The sequence below is a fragment of the Sminthopsis crassicaudata genome, chromosome 4, assembly GCF_048593235.1.
Source record: "Sminthopsis crassicaudata isolate SCR6 chromosome 4, ASM4859323v1, whole genome shotgun sequence".
In the NCBI taxonomy this organism is placed as follows: Eukaryota; Metazoa; Chordata; class Mammalia; order Dasyuromorphia; family Dasyuridae; genus Sminthopsis; species Sminthopsis crassicaudata.
In genome coordinates, this window is record NC_133620.1 from 286,881,874 (window position 1) to 286,903,777 (window position 21,904).

General features: G+C 36.8%; 1 protein-coding gene across 9 annotated transcripts in view; it reads left to right on the forward strand.

Moving 5' to 3' along the window:
* The window catches only part of SLC26A8 (solute carrier family 26 member 8), a 159,441-nt gene that overhangs the window by 108,546 nt on the left and 28,991 nt on the right, over window positions 1–21,904 (forward strand). For 6 of the 9 annotated variants that reach the window (XM_074311139.1, XM_074311137.1, XM_074311141.1 and 3 more), the window contains 2 exons: window positions 2,384–2,438; window positions 2,528–2,679. The exons of the other annotated variants lie outside the window; for them this stretch is intronic. In XM_074311139.1, the coding sequence (XP_074167240.1) occupies window positions 2,384–2,438; window positions 2,528–2,679 (207 nt within the window). The remainder of the gene's footprint in view (window positions 1–2,383; window positions 2,439–2,527; window positions 2,680–21,904) is intronic. 9 annotated transcript variants of the gene reach the window in all.

The following is a 21,904-nucleotide window of genomic DNA, read 5'->3' on the forward strand; positions in this document are numbered from 1 at the left end:
TTCCCCACCAGTACAGTTTTATTATTTCCTCTTAAAACTCATTTAATTTTTCTTTTAACTATTTGATTGCTATATCATTTGGTGCATATATTTTTGGTATTGATACTAATTTATATATTAGCAAGAGATAGTTTCCTTATTTTAGTTAGATCTATTTTTGCTTTTGATTTGTCTAAGATCATGATTGCTACTCCTGCTTTTTTTTTAACTTAAACTAAAGCATGAAACATTTTGTTGCAGCCCATTTTCTTTATTCTGTATGTGTCTCTGTGCTTCGAATATTTCTTGTAAATGACATTACAGATTCTATTTTTAATTAATTCTGCTATCCACTTCCATTTTATGGAATGTTCATCCCATTCTCATTCCAATTTTTTTTAATAATAGTTTTTTATTTTCAAAATATATGCAAAGATAGTTTTAACATTCACCCTTGGAAAACCTTGTGTTCCAAATTTTCCTCCTTCCCTCCTTACCACCTCCTTCCCTAGACAGCAAGTAATCTAGTATATGTTAAACATGTGCAATTCTTTCACATATATCCACATTTCACATATATCCACATGCTGCATAAGGAAAATCAGATCAAAAAAGGAAAACAATGAGAGGGGAGGGGAAGCAAGGAAATAACAAAAACAACAAAAAAGATAAAAATACTATATTGTGATCCACATTCAGTTCCCATAGTCCTCGCTCTGGAAGAAGATGGTTGTCTTTATCACAAGTCTTTTGGAATTGTCCTGAATTACCTCATTATTGAAGTCATCCATCAGAAATGATCATTGCATAATCTTGTTGCTGAGTACAGTGTTCTCTTGGTTCTATTCACTTCACTTAGCCTCAGTTCATGTAAGTCTCTCCAGGCCTTTCATAAATCATATACATTCATATACCATAACTTATTCAGCCATTCCCCAACTGATGGGATGATCTACTCAGTTTCCAGTTCCTTTTCTCTACTGAGTCTCTCTCAAAGAGATAATAAAAAAGGGAAAAGGATCTACATGGACAAAAATGTTTGTAGCAGCTCTTTTTATAGTGGCAAGGAAATAGAAACTGAGTGGATGCCCATCAATCGGGGAATGGCTGAATAAATTATGGTATATGAATATAATTGAATATTATTGTTCTATAAAAAATGTTCAACAGGATGATTTCAAAAGTGAATAGAACCAAAAGAACATTATACACAGCAACAAGAAGATTGTGTGATGATCAACTGGAATGGACTTGATTCTTTTCACAATGAGGTGATTCAGGCCGATTTCAATAGACTTGTGATGAAAAGAGCCATCTGCATCCAGAGAGAGGACTATGGGGACAGATCACAACATACCATTTTTTAATTGGTTTTTTTTTTTGTTTGTTTGCTTGCTTTTTTTCCTCTCGTTTTTTTTTTCCTTTTTCATCTAATTTTTCTTGTACAGCATGATTTGTACACGGTTAAACTATATTGGATTACTTGCTGTCTAGGGGAGGGAATAGGGAGAGAGGGAGAGAGAAAATATGGAATATAAGATTTTACAAGATTTTACAATGAATGTTGGAAACTATCTTTGCATGTATTTGGAAGAATAAAAAGCTATTATTTTAAAAATTTAGCCAGCAGAATTAACCATTTGAAAGACATCTAGGGATTTTTATATATTGCACACTCAATTTGATTCAGCAGTGTAAGAGAGCAGTTAAAACATGATAATGAAATATTGAACTACATTGAGAGAAAGAGATTTTAGGAATAAAGAGGTGACAGTTCCATTGTGCTCTGACTTAGTCAGATCATGTGTGTATTATCTTGTTTTCTGTTCTAAATCCCACAGTTTAGAATGGACAATAAAAAGCTATAAAGCATCCAGAAGACCCCCCAAAATGATGAGGGCTGGGGATGTTTGGCCTAGAGAAGAGAAAACCTAGAGGGAACGTGATCGCTGTCTTGAGGAAGAAGAACAAGATTTAGCCCTAAAGGGCAGAAGTAGAAGAAGTGGGTGAAAATTTGAAATACAGAAATTTAGCTGTGATGTAAAGAAAAACTAGCTAAAAATTGGATTACATAAAGGTGAAATCTGCTTCTTTGGGAGAGAGTAGTTTCTCCTGTTGTATAATTAACTCTTTCCCTCAGTTTACCCCTCTGTACTACAGTAAGAAAAAATGTCCAACACCCTGGAAAGAAGATATGTCATATGATGTTAACCTTTGGTATATGCATGTGTATGTGTATGTTTTAAAAATATTAATGAAGATTCTTAAGTGTGTCAATAGAAGGCAGAGATTCACATAAGCAAGACAATTTCCTCATTAAAAGAGTTCTTGAAAACTCTGTTATCACTATTTTTCTTCTGTATGTTCAGTTCACTAATTGTGATTTGATAACTTCTCTCCACAGATCTGCAATGCATTTTACAACATTGATGTATTAGTTCTCCTAGCAGGTTGTCATCGTGAGTATCATGCCTCCCTGAGCTATGTTTTGTATTTCTGGGTCCTCTTGCTGTTCAGATGACTGAGTCTTCCCTGGTTTGATTTTCAGCACTGATTGTTAAAACTTTTGAAAGAAGTGATTTCTTTGATGCTGGCATTACCAAGGCCCAGTTGTTCCTTACCCTTCATGATGCTGTTCTGTTTGCTCTTGGGAAGAAATACTTGGAGACTCCTGAGGATGAGCCAGAACCATTAATAAAGGTTAGCTGATCTTGTGTATCCTTGAGGAAGAGGGGTAAAATTGTAGTCAAATTAACACTAACCAGAAGTCGGGGCAACTTCTTTTTTTTTTTTTTTTTTTAAGGCTGGGGTTAAGTGACTTGCCCAGGGTCACATAGCTAGGAAGTGTTAAGCGTCTGAGATCAAATTTGAACTCTGGTACTCCTGAATTCAGGGCTGGTGCTCTATCCACTGCACCACCTAGCTGCCCTGGGCAACTTATAAAGTCAAACAAAGACTCTAGGAGAAAGATGAGGGTAAAACATAGAGGGATAGAATTCCTGGCAATTGTGGTGTCTTACATGATGTTCTGCAATTAAACAGTCAAAAAATGACTGATGGCTCCCACCATCTAATCTCAACAGTAGTTTAAAATCATAGTTCAATTATTTATCTTTGCGTAGGTCTACCCAATAGTCAATGTTAGTTCAAGAATCTGTCTTTTCATCAAAACCTAACTCAAACTAAACAAATACAGGAGAAATTGATAATAAATCAGAATTCTCATTTATTAACTCATATTGAGGGACTGGACCTCACTAGTGCCATGCTTTCCAAATACAGCATCTGCATGAATTAGTATTCTCCAAATGTGTATTTTATAGTGCCTAACACATAATAGGCCTTAATAAAAACTAGTCAATTGAATGAATTGGGACTAGATGATTTATGAAATCCTTCTAGCTCTAATAGTTTATGATTCTATGGAAAAACTTCAGATGTTTTCAAATAAATTGTTTTTAAGTTATCTTTCCCCAAACAGAGTCATGGAGAATTGGATATAACAAACAATTAAACAACAAAACAAAATTTTAAAATCCTGTACTTAAATAATTTTCTTTTAAGAATGGAATTTTCTTTAAAAATGGAAGACTTTGCAGTTGTTCCTCTGAAATTTCACTTGGTATTATCAGCTTGAGACCTTTGGATATTTTGAGGCTTGATTCTGTCTTCCAATTTGTAAGCTGATTCTCCCAACTTTATTCTGATTATGCATTTAATTATTATGTCTATATATTAAATTTAAATCATAGATGAAACTGTCAAATAGAATAGGGTCAAGACAGAAGCCTGTAGCTTGTCACTAAGATATTCCTCCAGTATGATATTAATCAATTAATCAATACTTTGAAGCTGGTTGGTCACTTACCTGAATTGTCAAATAGCTCATATTCCTCCATTTTGTCAATAAGATTGCCATAAGGATATCAGATGTCTTACTGAAAATATAATGCACTATGTTTATAAATTACTTTGATTTACTTGTCTGATGACCAATTTTTAAAAAGGAGATACAATCAACATAGGATGTCATAGTATCATAGCATCGATATCACTCTAGTGAATTAGTTAGTTAAACCATGCTGGCTCTTTTGATCACCATGTACTTTTTTTTAAGAATTCAAGAAGATATTGGTTTAATAAGTAATTTAATAATTTTTCAAGATAATATTATTAGGCTCTGATTCTTGAGATCTACCTTTTTCAGTTTTTAAAAAATATTATAAGAAATTTATCATAATATTTCTTGTAAGGTTCTTGTTAGCTTTCTGGAGGTCTTGAGACTAGCCTTCATTTCAGCAGAATAATCACCAGAGAATAGCCAGGGATAAAGTCCAGAAGTCTTTATTGTCTCCTTCACAGTCTATCTCCTTCACCTTGGGTTTTGCTAGCTTCCTGGAGGCCTTCCAAAATGAGTCTTGGTTTCAGTGGAGGAAGCAGGAGAGCCACCACAACCACAACGGTCTCTGTCTTGAAGTCTTTCTCTGGCTGAGTTTGTCCCCAGTTTATATACTCTATTACAATTACATCATTACAGTATACAGAGTATAAACCAATCATTATATCACTAGGGAACTATTATTTGTTGTAAGATTAAATCAATCATATTGAACTAGAGAACTCACATGCTAAACTAGATAACATTCTTATCAATTCCACTGAGTTGACACCTTGTTTAAATCAATCATACTGAGCCTTAAGTATATTTCTCCAAAGTTCCTGCCCTTTACATCTCCCGATTTCTTTTGTTTTAGAACATAGGTGATCACACCTGACTTCTCAGGGAGGTGAGAATCCCAAAAAGGTGATCATGCCCCTCCTGACTTCCCAGAAAGGGGGGTGAAAACACCAAAAAAGGTGGTGATCACACCCTCCCTAACATCCCAGGAAAGGAGATGAGAACACCAAAGGGAAATGAGGAATCAAATCAGATTAGCAGGTTTCTGAAGGGTCTCACTTGAGTCAGGTGTACATAAATCCATCAACATGGAAGGTATTAAATAACAAATAGCATATACATGTCCATAAGTCCTAGAAATAGTTCAAAACCAATCAAAACCAATGTCCCTTACTTCATGTGTAAGGAATCCAATGATTCCTGCTAGTTTTGAAGTTCTGTTAACAGTCTCATTATCAGCCATGTTCTTTCAATGTTAGATGTTTCTTGGGTCTTCTCCTTTGATTCAAGGTTTTTTTCTTTTTTATCTTTTTTTGTCTCTCTCCTATGAACAAGACAAATATGGCTTGTTGGCATCCATTTGTAGAGATACAAGCAAACCCTCTCTCCCAAGCAGTTAACTTACCTGGTTCCTTCCATTCACCATTTTTTGGATCTCTCCACATCACCTGGAGATTATCTAAGGATAGTGGAGCTGCTCTCACTGGACATTGCCCTTCCGATGGGTTATAAAACCAGTTGCTGGAGCCAGCGCATTTTTATCGAAAATTTAAAAATTAATGGTATAAGGAGCTAAATTTAGAAATTCTTTAGGGTTACCTGTGGCTCCCCCTTTCTTTTGTTTTTGGAGGAGCGTCTTAATGTCTCTGTTTCTCCTCTCTACTATTGCCTGTCCTTGAGGAATAAAGGGTATGCCAGTGGTGTGTAAAATCTTATACTGTGCACAAAAGTGTGCAAAATGTTTAGAAGTATATGCAGGTCCATTATCTGCTTTTATTGCTTGTGGCATACCCATGATTGCAAAAGCTTCTATAAGGAATTCAGTGACCACTCGGCTGTCTCTTTTGCTACCCAAAAAAGGTGTCGTCTACAATATGGATAAAAGATAGACGACCAAAAGATTTATAATGGGTTACATCCATTTGCCAAATTTCATTGGGTCTCAAATTATGAGAGTTCTTGTGGAAGGAGCATAGGAGTGCAGAAATGAAGGCAAGCTATACAGGCTTTTACTATGCTCTTAGCTTCCTCCTTTATTGTCCCAAACTGTAACTGTAAAGCTCAAGCAGCCTGATGATATTTAGAATATGATTTTTGAACTACCTTAAATAAAGGAGTATTGGTTAACATAGTTAGAAGATGATCTGCCTTTGAATTTCCATCAAAAATAGGACCTGGAAGTCCACTTTGTGAGTGGACATGCAAGAAATAAATCTTACCTGGATGCTTTCTCACTTGCTCTTGAAGTTTCCTAAAGAGCTGATATATATTAGAAACTACAAATTTTATTGGAGCTGTGGCAATTCTTTGTACCACACCTACTGAATAGGCTGAATCAGATATTATATTTACATCTTCTGGATAATAAGTAAAAGCTAGCATGATTGCATACAATTCATTTTGCTGAATGGACTGAAAAGGAGTTCTGACTACTCTCTTTATAATTAAGTCACAAGCGTATGCAGCACAAATGTTATATTTGGGTGCATCTGTAAAGATGGTCCTTTAAGAGAAACTTTGGAAACCTTTTCTTCAAGAATCCATTGCCAGTTATGTAATAGTTGGGTTATCTTTAATGGGGACCCATATGTACAATTTAGAGCTGTGGACAATAAAATTTGCCACTCTGAGATAGTTTCACAGCATACATTAATTTGTGCATTGGTATAAAAGGTGTATATCTTGTCAAATCTTATTCCAGATACTTGTACTACTCTCTTAATGGCCTATTATAAGATTCTAGCCACAAGCACTGGGTAAGGAGTAAATCTTTGTTCTGGTTGTGCTAGGAGGTTCACCCACTCTATCACACTGTCTCCATGATGAAGGACTGCTGTGGGTGTCTCTTTTGTAGCAAAAAACTGATATTTCCAAGGGTTTTTGAGTGACTCTTTCAACCACATTGGATAAAGCCAGTTCAACCTCTCTCAAAGCCTCTTGAGCTTTTTTGTAAGCTTGTCTGGTGAGTTTAAAGCAGTGTCTCCCCTTAAAATGTCATGTAATGGTTGTAATTGGTAGTTAAGCCTAACACTATTAATTTTTTTTCCCCCCTGAGGCTGGGGTTAACTGACTTGCCCAGGGTCACACAGCTAGAAAGTGTTAAGTGTCTGAGACCAGATTTGAACTCAGGTCCTCCTGAATTCAGGGCTGGTACTCTATCCACTGCACCACCTAGCTGCCCCAACACTATTAATTTTTGAAAGTCATTTAAGGTGTTCAACTTCTCTGTTCTTAAAGAAAGCTTTTGTACTATAAGCACCTTAGGATATACTTCATATCTAAATATTGAAAAGGAGCATGGCTCTGAATTTTTTTCTGGAGGTATATGCAATTTGTAGTTCTTTAGTGTTTCTATAGTCTTTGTAGACATGCTTCTAACATTTGTTCCTCAGGTGCACACTCCAAAATAATCATACATGAAATGTAACAACATAACTTTTGAAAATGCTTTTCTTACTGGAGTAAGAGCAGTAGCAACATATATTTGGCACATAGAAGGGCTCTTTTTCATTACCTGTGGCAAAACTGTCCATTCATATCTTTTATAAGGCTCAGCTAAGTTAACGCTGGGCACTGAAAAGCCAAATCTTTTCATATCCTCCTTATCTAGAGGGATAGAATATAAACAATCCTTAATGTCTATAACCCTAAGAGGCCATTTTCTAGGCAATTGAGTAGGAGATAGAAGTCCATGCTGAAGAGTTCCCATAGTTTCCATCTGTTCATTTACTTTTTAAAAATCAGTCAACATCCTCCATTATTCAGATTTCTTTTTTACAACAAATACAGGGGAATTCCAAGGACTTAGAAAAGGTTGTAAGTGTCCTTGGTCAAGTTGTTCTTATACTATATCTAATAAGGCCTGAATTTTATCATTTGTAAGGGCCACTGTTCTATCCACACTGGTATATCAGTTTTCCATTGAATGAGAATAGGTGAGAGTGCAGGCAGGCCTTCAACATCAGTCCTGCCTAAAAAGCTGAAGAACTCAATTGCAATCCTAACTGTTGTAACATGTGTCTTCCCCATAGATTGATGGGGATTTTTTCAATTACAAAAGGAGTAAAAACTCCTGTTTCACCTTCAAATATCCATCTTAAAGGGGTAGCACTAACTTCAGCTGCTATTGATCCTCATATGCTAGACATATAGGTGTCTGCCTTAATGTATGGCCAGTGATGGGGCCAGTTGGCACCTCTAATGACTGTATGATCTGTATCGGCGTCTACCAGTCCTTCTAATGGTATGCCATTTATATAATTAGTGAGCATAGGTTGGTCAGCTGTCACAGCTGCTGTCCAGTATATTCCTGGATTATGTTTCTTAGAGTCAGAATCTGGGCGGCTATCACCAGATTGCTAATTAGGAGTCTGTATCAGTAAACCTGATGCTACTACTTCTCCTGGTTGATAAGTCACACATTGTCTACCTGTGTTAGTAACTGGGATATTAGCTACACATTCTCCAGTTTCCCACATCAGTGTATGGATGAACACTGTTTGTAAGTACTCTTCAAGAGATGAAATGGTCAAGCCTACTGTGCCTGGAGGCAAAGGGTCCATAGGCTGGAGGGACAGATTTCACTTCTCCAGGGGATATCTCAGTAATCCCAGCTGCATACAAATCTATTTTCCCTAATTGCAATCCCTTTTTCCCATCTGATTACTTCTTGGCTGATAGATCATGTAATCCCTTTCTTCCATCAGATTGCTTTTTGGCTGATTGATCATGTGTTAATATTGAACTTCTAAAAACTCTCAGGCTACCATCATGCCCCACCTTATTTTTGCCTATGTCCCTGAAACTGGGCCTCACTTCCCATTTCCCTGAATCAATCTACATTCTGAGACCCAATGGAAGCCTCTTTTGCATTTTTGACATGGGGTTTTGGGTCTTGTTTTCTCACCCTGTCTTCTCAGTCTATCTCTATGCCAATATTGAGCTTTCAGATGCCCTACTTTACCACAATGAAAACATTGACGAGTCTTTCTGGAAATCCCTTGCCAAAAGGGACCTTGTCTTCCCATGTTCTGCATCATAGCCTGGGTATAAAAGGCATTTGTGACCACTGTAGAACAGCATCTTATGATCTCCTCTGAAAGAGCATCCTTGTGTGGTCCTTGTATAATTCTTCAACAAATCTCATTAGCATTTTCTCTAGCAAGTTTTTTTTTAATCATTATTCCTGTTGCTGCATTTTTACCAATAGTTAATAGGACAGCTATCTACAGATGTCCCACAAAATCACAAAGGGTTCATTTGGACCTTGCTCTATTTTCATGTAGGCTTCCTCTCTAATCTTCCTGGGAGGGTGCCCCGTGCTTTGATAGCCACAGTAGCAATTTGCTCATATGTTATTAAAGGGTAATTAATCTGTGCTAAAAGGTCTGCATAATGACCTATACCTGCTAGTTGATCAGAGGTGACTGGTATATTAACTCCAGCTACCTATTTTGTTGGTGTTGTATTCTACATAGTTCACTATACTCTGAAAGCCACAATAAGTTTTATCCAGGTTCTAAACATATCTTTGCTATAGATTTCCAATCACTAGGGGTTAAAATTTCATAAGCCAAATTCTCTAATACCATCTTAACATAAGATGATATAGCCCCATAAAGAGTGCAACTCTTTTTCAGATCTTTGATAATTTCCAGATCAAAAGGAGTATATTTTCTCCTTTCTTGACCTGAAGAGTCAAATTCTTGAATAACAGGATATGCTTCTATTCTTAAATCAGATATATCCTGTCCTTTTTTAGCCTTAACTAGTGCCTTTTGTAATCTTGTCATAGAGGGTGGATAAAGCTCCTGGATGAATGGTGCTGATGATGTCACTGCCTTTCCCCTTCCTCCTCCTCTCTCCTCCCATGAAGAGTTAATTGAGGGGGGGCTAGGACAGGGGATGGGGAATGCCCTAATGGCTCCTGCTGTGAAGCACCACATTCCTTAATTTCATCAGCATTGTACTTAACTCCTTTCTTGTCTAATTCATGTTTTTCAGCTATTTTATCAGTATCTCCCTCCAACTTTTTCTCCTTTTTCCTAATTCTAAAACTTATGTAATTCCTTAAAGCCAACTTTATTTAGTTATATAGAGAGAATGTTTCTTTAGCAATTGAATCAGGACCATTACCATTGTAATAATTAATTGCTCTCCTGCTAGTTTCCACTTTTCTAGCTGTAATTCTTCCTTTAAGAACCAAGGGGACATGTACTGTAATATTACTAAAAGTCCAATGATCTGCTCACAAGTTACAATCAAACCATGGTTTTTTATTAGTTTAACTATGCATTCTACACACTTCCCTTGGGGTGGGGAAGGCTGTTTTCTAAGCATTTGTCCCATTTCAGCTGAAACACTAGTTTAGCCCTTTACAAAATTTCCTACTTGTCTATTTTTGTACTCACCTTAATTCTGGGTCAGACATGTAGGTCCTTAGTCCACGTTCGGGCGCCAAAATGTAAGGTTCTGGCTGTCTGTCTGGAGGTCTTCCGACCAGCCTTCATTTCAGCAGAATAATCACCAGAGAATAGCCAGGGATAAAATTCAAAAATCTTTGTTTCCTTCACAATCTGTCTCCTTCACCTGGGGCTTTGCTAACTTCATGGGGGCTCTCCAGAATGGGTCTTGGTTTCAGAGGAGGAAGCAGGGGAGCCACCACAATGGTCTCTGTCTTGAAGTCTTTCTCTGACTAAGTTTGTCCCCAGTTTATATGCTCTATTACAATTAACATCATTACAGTATATTGAGTATAAACCAATCAATATATCATTAGGGAACCATTATTTGTTGTAAGATTAAATCAGTCATACTGAACTAGAGAACTCACATGCTAAACTAGATAACCATTGTCTTATCAATTCCACTGAGTTAACACCTTGTTTAAATCAATCATATTGAGCCTTAAGTATATTTCTCTGAAGTTCCTGACCTTTACAATTTTTTTATCCAACATTTTTCCCATTCTTGATGATTTCTGAAAAATTATCAACTCTGGTTCTGCAGTTAAATCTGTAAGTTGTTTTAGAGTCTTAGAATTCATCTAGGTTGAAAGACTTGAATTTATTTAAAGGAACTAGGTGTTTTCATATTTTCTTACTCTGATTATGGGTATGGAAGACTGGCAGAGATACAAACAAGTAGAAATGCTCCTTAGACAATAAAACACTGGATTTGTAAACTAAAATACTATCATTACTAGAGTTTATGAATTAATCTCCACTGTGAATTAACTTCTGTGTTAATTTTTAATGGATTTTTTAATTTAAAACTTAAATAAAATGGAAAAAGAAAAAAAGAAAAAAACATTGTCATGTGCACAGTAGAAGATAAGGGAACATTCAAAATATGTAACAACAAATTTCTATTTTAAGAAAGTATATATAATAATAGAAGATATTATATTCAAAACTGTCCATCTTTGTTTCCTTGTAGGTTTTCTTTTGTTCTCTGCTGTGCACTTTTTACTTTATTCTTTTTCCCTCTCTTTCTTCCCCATCTCCAACTCTCCCAAGCAGGCAACAGTTAAGCATGGACATATTTATATATAAATATATGTATATATATTCACATACATGTATATATATGTATATGCACATACATGTATATATATGTATATACACATACATCTAAAATAATATAAATTTCTCTCTTGATTTTACTTCTTCAGATAGTGATCAGTGGATTTTTTCTATTTCTACTTTTCCCTCTTGTTCTATCACTTTAGGACAATTTTCTTTAATTATTTCTTGTATTGGGTTTTTTGTTTTGGGGGGTTTGTTTTGGTAATAGCTTTCAGATAATCCAATTATTCTTATATTTTCTCTTCTTGATCTGTTCTCCAGACATGCTGTTTTTCTTATGAGATGGCTCACATTTTCTTCTATTTTTCATTCTTTCTATTTTGCTTTATTATTTCTTAATCTCTTATAACTTCATTGGCTTCCCTTTGTGCAATTCTAATTTTTAGAGAGTCATTTTCTTTCTTAAGACTGGATCTCCTTTTCTACTTGATTAGCTTTCTTTTCATAATCTTCTTGGTTTTTTTTAGATTGGTTTTGAAATATGTGAAAGACATAGTTAGAAAAATGTTTATTTATGCCACAACTAATGGACTAAACTTTAAGAAAGTTAGGCAATTAGAGGAAATTTGAGAGAGCTTTTTATACTGAAATTTGGGGCTTCAGTTTGCAGACTAACCAGTCTACAAGTTTGTAAATTGTAAAAGAGAGATAAGGAATCTGGATGTCTAGATGGCTCTGTTGATCCATGTTTCTTAGCTAGATATGAAGTTTTGAATAGATCTAGACTCTGAGCCATCATGTCCCTACTTTCTGTCTTTTGGGGAGAAGAAATTCTGGGGACAAAGGCCAGAGGTCTCAGTCTTCCACTGGAGTCATAGCTGCTTCAAGCTGGAAGAGCTGAGTCTGCCTCACAAGGAGGGTCCATTCAAAAGAATGACAACTTCAAGGGTCTAGAAGCTGGCTGAAGCAGCATCCAATGAATGTTGTAGTGTTGACATTCTTTATGGTGAATTGACTGGATCCTAGAGGAAACAAATCTAGCAAGCAGAGGATTTGGGATTACAGAATTGCAATCAGTAAAGGGACATAGTAGATAGAGCACCAGCCTTGAAGTCAGGAGGACCTGAGTTCAAATTGGCCTCCTACACTGGGCAAGTCACTTAACCCCAATTGTCTCAAAGGGGAAAAAAGAGGCTTTCTCTTAGTGGGCATATTTTCTTAATGAAAAATTTTTTTGCAAAGAATAACTAGCAAAGACCCACTTTATGAGCAAATCTGGGTTGTTTTGAATTGATAATCAGACCAGAATTTCTCAAAGGAATGAAAATTAGAATTTCCTGAATGAGGATATGACTTCCCAAAAAATTAATGAGAGTTGATTTGCCCTTGAATAATGCTGCTTATCTCATCCTGGAAGGATGGGCACTCCCTCTAGACTCCTTGGAGCCTGGGAGACCCTGATCTCTCTTCTTTTGCAGATCAAAGGGGACATGGTTTCAGTGATTAATACAGAGTTCATTCTTGTCGTTTTCAGTGATTATTTTACACAATTTTTTCAGAGTTCACTCACATCAATCCCCTGTCAAAAAGCAGGACATTTGGGATTGAGAGTTTACCCTAACTCCCTATATGGAGAATAAAGTCTCTTTGCTAGTCTTTACTTAGGTAATCCTCTAGTCTTTTCCTAGATAAATATTCTTCCTCCTCTGAGCAGGTTTTAGAAAAGGGAGCATTAATAGCACTTTTAAGGAGTCATGTGGGCATAAAATACCAGACCTTTGGCCTAATAGTTCCTCCTAGCCTGACCAGTGAAAATAGATTGCACAAGGAACTAAAAGGCATTCTTAATAGCCTGGTGCTCTTCTCTGAGATTAGAAGCTGGCCTGAGGGTGTTTAAAATCACCCAGAGGGAAAAAGAAAATATCTCTTTACCTTTTGCAAAGGACTGCTATAGGATAGAATACAAGAATTGGAGAGGGAGTAAGAAAGCCAATAAATAATTAAAGTAGGTAAAAGTCAATGTAAAAGATTGGCCAGCTGCTTCTTTGTAGCTTCATGTACACATGTAAGAAATTTATAGATTATTGTTAAACCCATTTCTTGTTTCAGATTTATATAACCCAAATAAATTATTTTCCTAGGGCTGATGATCTTACTTCACAAGATAGTTTTAAGAAACCTGGCAACAAATTAAGGGAAGTTTACAAGGATTTCAGAGAAGACACTGAGCTTGTTGCTTTTGCCTGTTCACCCCAACTATTCTTGGGCTTTGTTCTTTGACAGCTACCCCCACATTCTGTGAAGAGGGGAACATAGCAGCATATTCTCAGATCTCAGCAGAAATTGCTCTAAAATGTAAAACCAATCCATCATACCCACCATTCCATACACATATAATTTTTTATATGTGATAGGTAAATTGTTTTAGCTGTAACTTCTCAACTTATAAGCAAAGATAGAAATACTCAATTGAATTCCCTAAATGGCAATCACAAAACACTAAATACAAAATGATATAGCTTGTTTTAATGATGATTATATAATGATATAGCTTTTAGTTGCAAGACAAATTTAAGTTCTACAATTTCAGAAAGAAGACATTACTTATCAGGTAATATTTATTTAGTACTATTTTCTTTTTTAAGCTAGAAAGTTGCAGTTCTTGGAGTTCTTAGAGGAGAGCTTGGGTTTCCCCTGAGTTTTTACAATTGAGATAGAACATAACTTATCACAAAAAATTAATAGGAATAACACACATACTGATAAGGATATGTGATGAAGAGATTAGGCAGGAATGGGTGAGGTTCCTTTTCTCAAGCAGAGAGTTCTGAGCTAAGAATTCACTAAACCAAGAGGCTATGGTAAAAAGGCTTTATTATTAAAGAAATACCAATAGGGATTCTCTTGGCAGGCATATCTTTCTCAAGGAAGAAATCTGCAAAGAATCATTTTTTGAAGACCCATTTTATGTATGAGACTAAGGGAAGTTTCACCTGAATGTGAAATCTTGCCTGGGGTTGTGACTTCCCAACAAGAAAGCTTAGAGATCATTTGGATTTGTAGATCAAAGGGGATGTGGTTTTTTTGTGATTTTACATAATTTTACAGGATTCAGTCAGGTCATACAGAGTTTACTCTCTTCAATATCACTTTAAAAAGTTATTTTAAAACTGACCTATATTTAACAGTAGTGAGATTTCCTAAATTTTAACTAATATTCCGATCCTGATTCACACAAACCTTTCTGTTTTCTGTGAGTCAAGAAGTGGGTAAGTAACAATTTTTATTTCACTTTGACCTTCAAACGAATCTCCTGAGTCATGAAAATGCAAGCTGATTTGCTGAGGAATTTTTTTAATAACTTTTAATTTTTCTAAATACATGCAAAGATGGATTTTAACATTTACCCTTGCAAAACCTTATTTTCCATTTTTTTTCCTTCTCTGCCCCACTCCCTCCCATCCACAGCAAGCAATCCAATATAGATTAAAGATGTGCAATTCTTCTAAATATATTTCCATATTTATCATGCTGCACAAGAAAAATCAGATCAAAAGGGAAAAAAAAATATGAGAAAAAGAACAATAAAAAAAAGGTGAAAATACAATGCTTTGATCCATAATTTAGTCTCCATAATTCTCTTTCTGGATGTGGATGGCTTTTTCCATCAATGAAATTCTGCATTTCACAATGCTATCTAGTTCTATTGGTCTATTGGAATTGGCCGAAATCATTTCATTATTGAATACTCCCAAGTCCATCAGTTGATTATCATATAATCTTCTTGTTACAATGTTTTCTTGGTTCTACTCACTTCACTGAGCCTCAATTTGTGCAAATCTCTCCAAGCCTTTCTGAAATCATTCTACTGATAGTTTCTTATTGAACAATAACATTCCATTATATTCATATACCATAATTTATTTAGCCATTCATCCTAACAGATGGGTATCTACTCAGTTTCCAGTTCCTTGCCATTACAAAAGGGCTGCTACAAACATTTTTGCTCATGTGGATCCTTTTCCCTTTTTTATGATCTTTTTGGTATACAGACCCAATAGATATACTGCTAGATCAAAGGGTATGCACAGTTTGATAGCCCTTTGGGCATAGTTCCAAATTGTTCTCCAGAATGGTTGGATCAGTTCACAACTCCAACAAAAATACATTAATGTTCCAGTTTTCCCACATCCCCTCCAACATTTTATCATTATCTTTTCCTATCATCTTAGCCAATCTGAGAGATGTGAAGTGGCACCACAGAGTTGTCTTAATTTGCATTTTATCTAATCAATAGTAATTTAGAGTATTTTTTCATGACTAGAAATGGCTTTAATTTCATCTGAAATCTGCCTATTCATATCCTTTGACCATTTATCAATTGGCAAATAGATTGTATTCTTATAAATTTGAGTCAATTCTCTATATATTTTAGAAATGAGATCTTTATCAGAAACACTGGATATAAATTTTTATTTTTATTTTGCCAATTTTCTGCTTCCCTTCTGATATTGGCTTCACTGGTTTTGTTTGTACAAAAACTTTTAAATTTAATGTAATCAAAATTATTCATTTTGCATTTCGTAATGCTATCTAGTTCTTCTTTGACCATAAAATCCTTCCTTCTCCACAGATCTGAGAGGTAGACTATCCTAGTTCTCCTAATTTTCTTATAGTATTACCCTTTACATCTAAATCACGAACCCATTTTGACCTTATCTTGGTGTAAGGTATTTTCCCAGGAATTTTTGTCAAATAGTGAGTTCTTATCCCAGGAACTGAAGTCTTTGGATTTATCAGACACTAGATTAATAAAGTCAATGACTATTGTGTCTTGTAAATCTAACTGTGAGGGATAGAAAATCCTATCCAAAAATGACTACTCAGAGATCACTCATAGAAAAGCAGAATTATTTATTAGAATCTTGAGAAGAGGACCCCATACTGGTCTGTGAGCCAGATTCACAGCAGGAGAGAGCCACTCCCTTGAAAATGTTCACAACTTTTATACATTTCAGACAAAGAACCTCCAAAATCCCACCCTCCATAGGTTGTGATTGGTCATATTTGGTCAGTGGAATGCAGCCGACAAAGTGATTTATAGCCTCTTCTTCTTTGGACAATGGAATGCAGCCTAGGCCTTCACGTGACTAGGGCCTATAGGTCTGGTTTACATTAGCTAGCAGTCTCTGATCAATATGTTCTTAATCTGTAAGTTCTTCACCATATCTTACTCCACACAGTTCCCCACTCCTAATATGTAAGTGATTTTTATCACATGATCTATGAAGAACCTACACATTGCTCAGAATCAGTTAACAAGCTTACACATTGTTTATCAAGTTCACTATCAGAATTATCCCTTTCCAACACCCTCCAGCCTCTTTACTGGAGAATCATCATTTTAACAGCATCCTCTGGATGCAATAATTTTGAAAGGGATCGTTGGACTATTTTGGTTATTAGTGTAATCATACAGGGTAAACATAATGGTAACAATATAATACCACTGATAGCAATTAGTCCATACCATAAAAGTTGTTTTCACTAACTACCATCAAACCAAGACCACCAGCTATTAGAACAAGGGGATTTACACACCTGTACAGGCACATGAACTATTCTGCGAATGCCTTTTGTAATTTCTTTTACCACTTGTCCATTGTCATCGATTTGCATGCAACAAGTGGAGAGGTTTAATTTCCCATAGACCCCTCCTTCCTCTGCTAGCAAATAATCTAAAATTAATCTATGTTATAAAACAGCTTCCCTTGTTTATTTAGGTGGCCTGATTGACTAATAGATCAAGGGCCCAAGCAGTTTGGTTAGTTATTACCTCAAGGACTGCCTGTAGCCTAATCAACCGATTTAACACATATATCAGTATTTGATACCCTCCCAACTACCATCCTGGGCCCATGTTGCCAGTCTGAATCCTTTTATAATTCTCTCTGGAGGCCAGGCATTTCCCCACCCATTGGCATCATTTGTTTGGATCAAAGAAGAATCAATGTAGGTTAGGGAGCGGTCCACACTTCGTGTTTCCCTTTCCAAATCTTTGTGTAACCGTATCCCCAATTACTTGCCAATGCTTGATGAGAGAAAGAAAAATTTAGGTCTAATTATATCTATATAACAAACTCCAGTCCCATTTTTGGGTAAATGAGTATAAGCTGTCTGACCACAGATCCAATAATCCCCCTTCAGGGCAGGATTATTTTCATACTAAAATATGAAGGGTCCACTTGAAGGTGGAAAATACCTCACATCTCAGAGACCTAAAGGTTCCTCCCCCCACCCCTGCCATTAGAATTACATCTCCAAAGATGACTTTCAACTACCCACTGGCAGATGCAACCATTTTCCCCAGTTAGATCCTGACGGCTCCAGAAACTATTAAACATTTTCCTAACAGTGCCTTCTCTATTCTCCCACTTCCATTCCATTGAAGTGTAAGTTGAACCTGTTGCTATGCTATTCAAGGTTATACATGTCCATATCTGGGGTCCCTTTCAATCAGGGATTAAACAGGCAGATGGTGTTTTCCTCGCACACTCCTCACTACTATTAGAACTTTGGACACAGTGAATTACTGATCCATCATAACAAGTTATACTGGTATGATTCCATCTATTTACATACCTACTGTAGTCTATGATAGCTCCCTTCTCTGACCTGCAAGTAAATGTCCATGTACATTCATTTTCTCCCATCCATGGCCCTGTACCAGTCTGATGTAGGCAATGTCTCCCTAAAACTGTACTGGTCAGGGTCCAGTGATGCTTTTTTCTGCTGACTAGAAACCTGTTCCATTATGTATAACTGACTTGTTGCTCAAGCTCCAGGCCAGAGACAGGGGAACAGGAACCCAGGGCCACTGTGTAAGTTGATCAGGTCCCCCACATATACAACAGCCAGTCAATTTAAAGCTAGTGGCTATTGTGTGGATCAGGGTTTAAAAGGTATTTTCATACCCCACTGCTCTCGAGGTACTAGTACAAAGGGTGTACCCACATGAAATCATACATGCATATACAAGGCACAGTCTCCAACCTTTTGGGTTTGGTTCACACCCAATTCTCCTTACTAGTATATAATACCCCTAATTTCTAACAATACAGTTCAACAAATTGTAATATCTAATACAAACAAGAAAAGTTCCAAGACAGTTCCCCAAATGAGACAAGTCAAAAAGATTTTACATGCACAGTTCATCAGTCTTTGCTCAGCCACACTTTCAATGTTCCTGATCAGTCTCTACCGCCCACTTCTTTGGTGCATCCACGGGACCTTTGACTCCAGTGTGATGTGTCCAACCTTTCTTTTTGGTGTGTATTGCTGTATCTGAAGTCAACAGGATCTGGAACGGTCCTTTCCAGCGCAGGGTCAGCTTGTCCTCCTTCCATGTCCTAACTAGGACCCTGTCTCCAAGCTAGAACTTATGCACTGTGAATCCTAAGGGAGGAATCTGAGCAATAGCCCTTTTATATGTAAAGTTTTTAGATGTTGCAATAAAGACATGACATATTTTCCTAAAAACAAATCCTTGGTCTCAAACATTGGATCCAAGGAGGAATTTTAAATCCCTTTTAGATAAGGGTGACCTTACAATAATTCATAAGGTGATAATCCCACATCCCTTTGGGATTTTGTTCTAATTCTTAATAAGGCAAGGGGAAGGCACTTGGTCCAGGGCAATTGTGTCTCTAACTCCAATTTAGTCAGTTGTTGTTTAATTTCCTTATCCATCCTTTCCACTTTACCTGATGATGGCAGATGCCATGGGGTATATAAGTCCCATGATTGGGCCACAGATTGGAGGATCTTAGCCATGAAACGGGTGTCTTGGTCCAAATCTATCTGCTCCACCATCCCATACCCCGGAATGATATGCTCAAGGAGTATTTTTACAACTGCTGAGGCAGTTACCCGGGCAAGGGGAAAGGCCTCCACCCATAAGGTCAGATGGTCCACTACGACCAGCAGATATTTGAGACACCCCACTGATGGCAGCTCAGTAAAGTCCACCTGTATGCTTTGGAAAGGCCTTATACCAGGGGGCCTTTCTCCTTTTTGGACTTGTCATTGGGCCGCCCTATTCATCCTCTAACAAGCAGGACACCTACTGACCAATTGCCTGCTATTATGTACAAGCCAGTGCCACAAACTTAGCACTATATCACAGAGGCCTTGGATACCCCAATGACTGCCCTGATGTAAATGTTGGAGTACATGTCTCATACTTGTTGTGGTTAGTACCTCTCTGCTGTTAGGGAGGAGCCAGTGCCCTCTTTATCCTCCTGAGCGCCAAGGCTTTGGGTTTCCTGCTTCTCTTCTGGGGTAAGGGAAGGTGGAGGCATTGGAGGCAGAAATGCCAGAATTAGCCATACTTACAGATTCCTCTTCTCCAGCCCATTTCACCTCCTCATCTGCAAAGCAGTTTTTCCTTATCTCAAATGAATCTCCTCTTTGGTGCCCCTGCACATGACTCACTGCAATATTCTTAGGCAACATAAGTTTAGTTAAAATTTCAGTGACCAATGCCCTCTGTGCCAATCCCTTTCCTTTGCTATTTACCATTCTCCTTTCTTCCCATATTTCCCAAATTTATGAACAATTCCCCAACAATATTTTGAATCCATATATATGGTTCCATCTTTTCCTTCAAGCAATTTTAGGGCTTGATTTACTGCATATAATTCACAAATTTTGAGCTGACCACTCTTTTGGCAAGGATCCAGCTTGAACCAGAGTCAAATCTTCCCCATTAACAATAGCATATCCATTTTTCCTTTTCCCATTAACTATTCGTGAAGAACCATCTATGAACTTTATTCAGTGCCTTTCAACAAAGGGACCTCCTACATCTTCCCTAATCTTAGTTTGGTAATCAATCATATTTGGACAATCGTGTTCAAGGGACACATGTTCCCCAGGGGAAGCAGATAAGAACATGGCTGGATTAAAGTTATGGTCTGGTGAGAGTACCAAATCATCTCTTTCCAATAATATTGCTTCATATTTTAAAATCCTTGAATCAGTTAGCCACCTCCCGGCCCCTTTGATTCAGAATTGATCGAACCTGGCGCAGGACACTCGCTATTAAACTACCCCCAAAAGTTAATTTCTGACTTTTCTTCTACCAAAAGTGCTGTGGCTGCCCTCCCCTTAATTGTGCTAATACTCCTAAAGCCACATCGTTTACTGTATTTACATATAAATGAAGAGCCTTTCCCAATGATGGCAAAAGTAAAACAGGGGTTAACATTTCAAAACTTTGTTCCCCTTTTGAATCCCATTGAACTATATCAAGCTTCTCTTCCAACAAATGAGTTAATAAAGGCTTAGTTAATAATGCATATTTATCAATCCAGGTTCTACAATACCCTACCAATCCTAGAGATCTCTGGAGACTCTTTTTCGTTCTAGGCTTAGTAATTTGAAGAATTCCCTCCACCCATACAGGGTCTAGTTTCTTTTTCCCTGAGCTTATAAAATGGCCTAAATATTTTTCCTCACATTTCACAAATTGCCATTTGTCTTGGGAAACTCTTAATCTCTGTGCCCCTAGATTACTTAACAGACTGATAGTAACTTGGGCAAGGTCACTCTTTTTTCTCCCTGCCACAAGAGGATCATCTACATATTGTAAGACTTTTAACAGTAAGAAATCTATCCCAGAATGTTCACACAATTCTTACATACCCAAGTAGATGTTTCATAAGTTGAACATTATATCAATTATTTTGCTTTTAAAATACCCAATACACAGACAAATCCCAAACTACATATTGCCATAACAAAAACATTTTCAAAAGGACAAAGGCAAAAACTATTATACTTGGAGTCCCTTTAAATAATTGGCATTAATACAATTAATTAAAACTTCCTATTTTCACATAAAAGAACCTGAAAAGTTCTTAAAAACATCACATTCTGATCATATTCTTTAAACAAAAAAACCATTATGTTTCAAAGAAACAAATATTCAGTCAATTAACATCTTGTGAGAGCAGCCTGTCTCCCCCCCACTCAACTTTACCAGTTTGGCAGGAACCAGAAACAAAGGCAACTTTCCACTGCTGCCCTTCCCCCCACTCAATTTCCTACAAAGAAATTCTTCTCAAGATTTAGGCAATCAGTTAATTTCCTTTTTTTTTTCCAACTGATTCCTTCTTGATATCATTCAAGTTTCCAACTTACTCCTATAAATCAATCCTTCATAAATCTCCGGCATTCTCCTCTCCAGTTCCCTTCAGAACTTTTAAGATTCCCAATACCTAGATAACTCCATAAAACATAACAATGTTAACAAATTACCCAACATGTTTCAGAAGGTAACATACTGAATCAAACTAATACAGCTGCTTTAAAAAGTTTTCTTTTTCTTTTGTCTGAGTGTTCTTCTAACAGTATTAGCAGCTCTTTCTCATGGGTCCAGGCAGCTTTTATGACCTCTTCTGCCTGTGTTTCGATCAGATAAGGTTTTATTGCAGGTCTA